The sequence below is a fragment of the Bidens hawaiensis genome, unplaced genomic scaffold (genome assembly GCF_021521415.1).
Source record: "Bidens hawaiensis isolate Kalapana, Puna unplaced genomic scaffold, B.hawaiensis_p1.1 tig00007737_1, whole genome shotgun sequence".
Classification (NCBI taxonomy): Eukaryota; Viridiplantae; Streptophyta; class Magnoliopsida; order Asterales; family Asteraceae; genus Bidens; species Bidens hawaiensis.
Genome location: NW_027491536.1, coordinates 413,931 through 422,632, shown reverse-complemented (window position 1 = coordinate 422,632; position 8,702 = coordinate 413,931). Strand labels below are relative to the sequence as shown.

The window sequence follows — 8,702 nt, the reverse complement described above, 5'->3', positions numbered from 1 at the left end:
TAATAAATACTAAACTAGCCGAGCCCGAGCAGAGATCGAGCTCCGTGTTATTTAAACGAGCCGAGCTCAGCTCGTCTCGTTTTGTTTACACCCCTATTTGTTTGTAGATGTAAATCGTTGTTTCTGCAATTACAATCTGATTAAGTTGTGTTCAAGAGTTGTTAAATCGTTTTGTCAAATTTTATACGCAAATTGATTTTTTCTATTACTCTTAGTCTTACGGGTAAGGCGCATGATACTCTCAGTCTTACAGGAAATACGCATCATACATGATCACGAAAAAGAAAAAGAAAAAAAATTATAGGTTGAAAGTAAGTTTGAAAATAGAACAAATCCTTCTCTCGTGCATCCTCGATTAACACCGCCAAGACTACGTTTCAATTCTCGAATCTAATATTGAGCGAAAAGTATGATTCGGCATTACATGCCAATCCTACTCCATTAATCGACGACAACTTATATATAAAAAGGATTATGAGACCCATTGCAGCTGCTGTTGAATAAAGCAAAAGTCTACCATGGATTATTACAAACTACAAATGTTTATGACAAAATAAAAGACCACTAATTCATGTAAATTCTCTCGGTTTACCGATTCAAAAGTGAACAAACTAAAATAACTTGATCTTGCAAAAAACTATCAGACCGCGATAATGTCTTTTTCCTTAGCGTATTTGAAGCAGTAATATTCTCATTTGTAACTCTGTTGAACCTCCCAAACCAACTTATCCATAAACTGGCATTTTCTGTTGAATCCCCATCCCGGGTTGCTCTGCATTGTAAATATATAGTTTGTTATATCTAGGGGTGTGCAAGAAACTGAAAAAACCTTTCCGAAACCGAAAAAACGAAAAAATCCAAACCGAAACAAAAACCGACGGTTTGGTTTTATGTTTTTGTAAAAACCGAACTAACGGTTCGGTTTTGGTTTCCCATGTAATAAAAACCGAACTGAACCGAATTCCTAAATTTTTATTTTTTATTTTAAGTAATTTATAAGAATTTAATAAATATGTAACTCAAATATTTTGGTCAAATGTATTATAGTCTATTAGTTTGGTTTTATGTTTTTGTAAAAACCGAACTAACGGTTCGGTTTTGGTTTCCCATGTAATAAAAACCTAACCGAACCGAATTCCTAAATTTTTATATTTTTATTTTAAGTAATTTATAAGAATTTAATATATATGTAACTCATATATTTTGGTCAAATGTATAATAGTCTATTAGTTTATTAGTTAACAATGAACAAAATTATTTATACTTCAATTCATTATTTTTTGTCAACTTTTTTTTTCGGCCTAAAATTTTTAAGCTTAAATGGCAAAAAACCGAAACCGAATCAAAACAAAAATGATAACCGAAAAGCCGAAACCAGAAAAACCGAAACCGAACGGTTTCAAAAAATCCAAAAACCGAAGTTTTGGTTTCGGTTCGGTTTTAGCCCAAAACCGCACCGAACCGCACCACGCACACCCCTAGTTATATCATTTATTTTACACATCAAAGACAAATTGATTTATTTGTTAGAAAAAAAGAGTCAATTTTTGTTGTATTTTATTAATAAACGAATAAAATTAAAATCAGTTAGAAGGAAACACATTGAACCGTTTAAAAGTCACCCAAATTATGAAAAAGTGTCTGTAAAGTGTAACCTCCTAAATTGTTTAATTTGGTATAGTTTAGTTTTTGTGATCATATCCGACAGCGCAAAGTAATTTGCTAAATAGTTCAATTTGGTAATTATGTTTTTTTTATGTCTCAACATGTTAACTAAAGTAATGGCAATGGGCTAATTTGGTAATAATTAAAGTGTTTGTTTGCCTCTAATCTGGTAATTAAGTTTTACATTATAATTATTATATTAGCCCATTCTAATAACTTTATTTACAAGGTCAACACATGAATAAATATAATTACCAAGGTGGACCATTTTGCAAAGTAAGTTGCTTTTCTATAATATTTACCCTATTTATATACTAAATATTAGGGGAGTGCAAGAAACCAAAAAAACCGATCCGGAACCATAAAAACCGAAAAATCCAAACTGAAAAAACGAATCGAAATAAAAACCGACAGTTTGATTTTATGTTTTTGTCAAAACCGAACTTATGGTTCGGTTTTGGTTTTGCATGTAATAAAAATCGAAAAACCGAACCAAACTGAATTTCAAGATTTTTAATTTTATTTTAAGTAATTTACAAGAATTTAATACAAATGTAATTCAAATATTTTTGGCTAAATGTATAATAGTCACTAAGTTAATAATCAACAAAATTATCTACATAAATTCATCATTTTCGGTGTAACTTTTTTTTTCGGCCTAAAATTTTCAACCTCAAATAGCAAAAACCGAAACCAAACCGAATTCAAAATAAAAACCGAAACCGAAAAAACCAAAAACCGAAGATTCGGTTTTTGGTTTGGTTATAGCCCAAAACCGCACCGAACAGCACCACGCACACCCCTACTAAACATCCACAAAAAAAGGAAAAAGAAAGTGTTGACGGGTCAACCCAACCCATTGTGGCCCGTTATCTAAAAATCCAACCTTGATTCATAACGATAAAATACAGTCAAAATATAGAAAAAAGACTGACCTGTAGAGAAAGAACAGCTCTATCGGTAAAACGTTTAACAGACTGAGGTGCACTTTCAGGCAAAGTTTTGGCAACTCTTTCAAGTTCCTCCCCTTGTTTTTTAGCAGTTGACTTGTTTGGCCCGCTATAAGCATCTACAAGTTCTTTCATCAAAGGGACCTGCTTCATTGTCCCTTCCAAACATTCCTGAAAAAATTGGTTTATTTGGCAATTACAAATACAAGTTTTCTAATTTCCTGGTTTATACAAGTAGCTATATATAATCAAACAAAAAAACTCTGTTTTTTCATCATTAGAGTTGTATTTTGAATTGATATACACTTATACAGTAGTTCTGCCAGGTGAAAACTTTGATCTATTTGGTCGTAAATGGATCAATTTGGGTTATTTTTAGAGCAAGCTGCACGAAACTGAAACACGCTTTACATTTTTATGTCGATTTTAGTAACTCACAATAATATTGAAGCGGAATTGAAGACAACTCACAATTTATTAGTATTGATGTAAGCAACCAAATGGCCAACCTCATTTAACTGGTTTACTTATAAAATGCTGACGTGGAAATCAGATGACACATATGCAATTAAATTAATATTCTTTTTAAAACTTAGTGCTAAAAGTTAATTAATTTATGTCAAACTAGATGCCACGAGGCAGATAGAATGCCTTTTTAGGTATCTTCTTAAAAAGTAGCAAAAAATTGAGCTGTTCCCGTTGAACATGTCATTCGTTGCTTACTGGTTACTTGCAACTTGGTATCTGTTTTACACCTAATTTGAATTTAGTTGCTAAAACGAGAAAAAGGTGTGCAGTTTTTGCCCATCCATGACTTTTATCTTAAACAGGTCAATGTCTGAACCTCCCTATTAGTAAATTTATAATTTTATCGTAATATGGTTTTTGTAATCATATTTAACACAATACTTAATTAAATAAATCTTTAAAATGAAAAAAAATGATCTATTGCCAACCCAAAACGAGTCCATTTTGACAGATACCAATACCGTATAACCAGCCCAATGCTACCACCTCTAAGTTAATATTCTGCAACTCTTGCTCAAAAGTGTACAGATGAAACCATAATTTGACCAAAAATATATGTAAATGAAAAGATGAAGGATTGTTTTCAAGTTGTCAAAGGTCACTAACCTGCCATTCCTTTTCAGTTTCAATATTTTCATAAGCCATTAAAAATGGCTTCATTTTCTGAAGAGCGTCTCGAAGAGGGATGGGAGGTTTCTCATCAATGTCGGGATTAGAATTAAACTCCATCAAGTATTCTGGCTCACATTCCAACTACAGGCATAGTATAATAATTAATAACATATTAGTTAAACTATTAAACATATTACCAAACAATACTGAATAGATGTGACAAACTCTACTCATTTACTTATAAAATGACTGATTTTAATATGTTTTATCTCTTTAACATGTCAAACGAGTAAAATAAAAAAAGTTAGCTAATTAGAAAACCAACTAAACAACTCCAAAATCGCCCTAAATGTATCTTCAATGCATAAAACCTCTTATATAATACTTCTATATTAAAAAACGGATTTTATTTAAGGGTTTTTTTTTGCACAAAAAACAACTACTTTTCCATTTGTCACGTTTTAGTCATCGTACATCTAAATCATTACAAGATGGTTTTCTGTAATGTTTGGGTCATTTTAAAATTGGTAATTATAACAGTTTTACACATACATTTAACATCTTTTTATTATTTTTGACAGCTGGTTTTTTGCATACAAAATGAAACAAACTGGACACAGAGTCATCTTTTAGTGACTAGATTATGCAAAAAATTAATAAATTGAAACTTTATATAATTTGTAAATCATATTTGACGCTCTAACATTTTGACTAAAAAGTGGCTAGGGTCAACCCTCCCTGTTTCGAACTTTACCAAAAAACATATTTTGACTCATCACACATGTCTGACAAATATCATAAGAAAGTCAATAGTACCATCATATTGGTATGCATTGCATCAACAAAAGCATCTTCTGCAGGTGAAGGTAAAGCACTCGCACTAGCTTCTTCAAACGCTTGGAGCAAAATGTTCATTTTTTCAGGCCCAAGATACTTTTTCAGCTTCTCCTCATTAGCTTTATCGAGTTCAGTATCTTCGTCATCTTCATCATCCTTATCATTATCATAATCACGGTTTGGCATCCGTCCACCCCTACCACCCCTACCTCCGCCCCGCCCTCGCCCCCTATCACCCCCACGGCCTCGTAGCCCTCGGCCACCACCGTCACTTCTTTCCGACATTCTGGACCCTTCTCGGGGCCCACCTCTAACACCATCGTCATCCTTTGAAAGGACACTCCTTGCCTTTTTTACCGCCTCCTCTGTACTCAACTTAGGAGATGCGGGCCGAGATTCAGCGGGCCGAGGTTCAACGGGCCGAGTTTCCGGGCCCACAGGCTGTCTCGGTTTAATATGGCGGTTAACTTCTTTAACCTTTTCACTAGCTTCATATGTCGGTGCTGACGTGGGCCGTCCACGGCCCGCACCAGATAGAGCAGATATTATACCAGAAGGAAGACCACTATTTTCTTGGTTCCCAGATTGATCTCGAGTTGGTGTTCTCGGTTTTGAATTTTCCTCAAACTGATGAGGTGGCGGCACGCCGCCAGGCCCGCCACCGCCACGACCACGACCTGCAACGGTACCTCTGCCGCTACTTGGCGGTTCAGAAGAAGTAAACTGGTGGATATTTGGAGGGGGTGGAAGGGGTTTGCCTCGACCATGACCGAGTGGGGCCCGGAAGGATGTCTCGTCATCAGGAATTGTTTCCTCACTTTTGTTAGGTCCAGGGCTTACGAAACTGAATTTGGGGAAATCAGAGCCTCGTCCCCGGCCTCTACCTCCACCACCACTGTTTCCGGCTTGTGTAGAAAAATCAAAAGGTGAGGACAAGAGAAGGGCTTTTCTGCTAGTTTGTCCGATAGCAGGGTGTGAAAGCTTTCCCAAGCTCCGTCTCATGACTAGCTACTGCAATTCTGAAACAGATTCAAAATACAAAATTAACAGAAATGATACTGAACAAGGTTTAAAAAGGCGGAAACGAGCCTCGAGGCGTTTTCTGTCAGACTCTCGAGGTGTAAGCCTCGAGGCGGACCGAGGTGTAAGCCTCGAAACATTATTAAAAAGTATTAAAAAAATATATATAATCTATAAAAATCGCACTTTAACATAAAATAAAAGATTATGAATATTAAAAACCTTATTTAGTAATAAAACAAACATAATAAAATAGTTCAACCACTAATTAAATACAAAACAAACATCATAGATTTTTGTTGTTGTGTTTGTGTTGTTGCTTGGTGTTGTGAAAGGAGGCACACCAATTAAACCCTAACCATTATACAGTTAAACGATGATATTTTTTAAGTCCACTAGCAGTAAATGTTGGGCTGGCCCACTAATTAAGTCCACTAAGCACAAAATGGGTGAAAAAAATGTCCAGAAAATAAATTTTTTTGCCGTATTTCCATATTTCACAACTTCTAGTGAGGCTTAGGCCTCAACTCCTCGCCTTGAAGCCTCACCGCCTCGCAAAGGTCAAGGCTTAGGTTTCAGTAAACCCTAATGAGGCTAAGCCTCTTATGCGTTTTTCCACCGAGGCGTAAGCCTCGAGGCGCACCTCGGAAAGCCTTTTTAAACCATGATACTGAAAGATATTAAATAGAAAATGGCTCATAAACCAAAACATCACGGTTCTCGATTTGCTAAACTAAATAAAGCATAGTCTCAAATTAGTAAAGAGATGCATCGAAATGGTAATGAAACTAACATATAATGATTAATCATTCATAAAACTTATGGTCTTAATTCAGTAAAATAGGAAAAACAAACTATAAGATAACCAAGATATACATATAGGAAACTGAACCCTAACCGACACATGATCTAAACAGTGTTGCCAAAATTCCGACTAGGCGCCAATTAATCCCCGATTAATCGCTAGTCCCCACTTCACTGATTAATTTTGGGCTAATCGATCAACGATCAACTGTGGCCAAAATCGACGGTTGCCGGCGAGATTCTGACCATAATCAACGGTTTTTAGTGAGATTCCGACCAAAATTAGCGGTTTACTGCGAGATTCCATCAAAAACCAGCGGTTCTGGCGAGATTCAAGCCAATTTCCGGGCCAAAATGTGTTTATGTATGTATAAAATTGAAAATTACATATAAAAATGCGTGTCTATATATATAAAAATGAAAATTATGCATTAAAGTCCGATCCGATTAATCCCGATTAATTCGGATTAATTGCTAGTCCCCACCCCACCAGCCGACTAGCGACTAGCGATTTTTACATCACTGGATCCAAAACTATTAATTGCACATATGACCTAGAAATAATCCAAAACTATCTCTTTTTGTGAACTAGGGTCCCCGTGCATATAAACTACACATGATCCAAAACTACAAATTACACGTAAAAGACAGATACAGTCATACAGATCTTCTGATGTGTAGTGTACTTCAATGACCTTGAGCCATTTCATACATGTTTTCTGAATTTACTTTCCGTGGCTAGTATTTTTCAGTTACATCAGATATTGCAGATGATATAAATTAATAAAAACTTTACTTGAAAGCACGCATGGTATCCGGTTCCACACAAGGTTATTCAGTAAGATCAACCAATGGATTTCAATATAGTGGTCATCTAGATCACTACAACGTCTACGCAATCCATTTATCTTGAACATAAATTGGGTAAAATCTGCTGAGCCAGGCTCATAAAAGGTTATAACCGCTTTCACTACAATCAAAACAAATAAAAACACTTTGCGTACTCATCGAGGCATTTCATCGAACACTTGGCGTGCACAACACAAAAATGTAAAAATCACATAAATTAAACATTAAATCAAACTTGCAGTCAAAGAAAGCATCCGATGCTCATCGGGCGGGGAGTAAAACTGTAAAAGGTTAACCACTTTCACTACAATCAAAAGAAATAACAACACTTTCGTATACTCATTGCGGCATTTCATCGAACACTTGGTGCGCGTAACACAAAATGCTAAAAACCACACAAATCCCACACTAAATCAAACTGGTAGTCAAACACTAAAACTGATGCTCATCATTCACACAAAACCCATCATCAAAACATGGGTTTTATCAAAATCTTGAATTCATAATACGGAACTCAATACAGTTATACATATATACATATAAATATATATATAATAGTGTAATATAATTAAAAGAGTTTGCAATTGGTTATCAATTAACAGCAGAAACACAATTGAATCATACAATGAAGCTTACCAGAGAATGAATCGAAGAAATGTGTCAATAATATTTGCTCGAAGTAGCAGTCTGCTTAAAGCTAGGTTTTTTATGTAGGGGTGAATCTTGCCAATTATGTTTTAAGATAAAGTATTTTACATATTTACCCTTCGTTTATATTAATACTAGCCAGGTGCCCGCGCGATGCAGCGGTGTATGCGTAAACGCAACCGGTGTTAGTACGTTTGTAACCTCGCCACGGTATGTGCGTAACCCGAAGGTGATATGCATTTCACGCGGCTTCGTACGGACGTGTAACCAGTGCCAGTAAGCGCGTCACATAATGCCTATAAGCGAGAAACCCGGTATGTATAAAAAACACCATCCATGTAACCGATACTTGAACGCGCGGTAACCGGTGGCGAGAAGCAAGAAGCAAAGATGAAATGTACAGTAATTTTAAAACTCAGTCCATTTTGACAGACATGTTCTGACCTGAAAATGTTTTAACCCGAAGCCCGTTTTGACATGAACCCTTTCGATCTAAGCTCATCCCGACATGAACTAAATTAACCCTTTTTGTATTAACATGTTCCAACACCATTAGCCGAACATGTCCGACCCGCTGTCGGTAATAAATGATCACGTGACATGTTAGTTTTTTAAATATTAATAAACTATAGCAATACTATAGTTTATTCTCTGACGTAACACAAGGTGGGACGAAAACCCGTGTGGGCTCGGGATTCGAACAGTCGACCTCGCAAGTCCTATCTCAAATTCTTTGTTGTCAATTTCCACCTAATGCGACACAAGTAGAAATCGAATAGACTTCCTACC

At 35.8% G+C, this 8,702-nt stretch overlaps 1 protein-coding gene across 2 annotated transcripts; it reads right to left on the bottom strand.

Moving 5' to 3' along the window:
- Positions 1–328: 328 nt before the first annotated feature.
- Positions 329–7,977, bottom strand: LOC143635824 (uncharacterized). Of its 2 annotated transcripts, XM_077103563.1 has the most exons (6): positions 7,890–7,977; positions 5,228–5,596; positions 4,572–5,191; positions 3,750–3,896; positions 2,601–2,786; positions 329–772 (listed from the first exon to the last, which is right to left on the bottom strand). In XM_077103563.1, the coding sequence occupies exons 2-6, from the start codon at positions 5,592–5,594 to the stop codon at positions 692–694; spliced, it is 1,401 nt and encodes a 466-aa protein (XP_076959678.1). In that variant the 5' UTR covers positions 5,595–5,596; positions 7,890–7,977; the 3' UTR covers positions 329–691. The 2 variants fall into 2 exon arrangements, with proteins under 2 accessions (XP_076959678.1, XP_076959677.1); XM_077103562.1 differs by having other exon boundaries at positions 330–772; positions 4,572–5,596.
- Between the last annotated feature and the right edge of the window lie 725 nt (positions 7,978–8,702).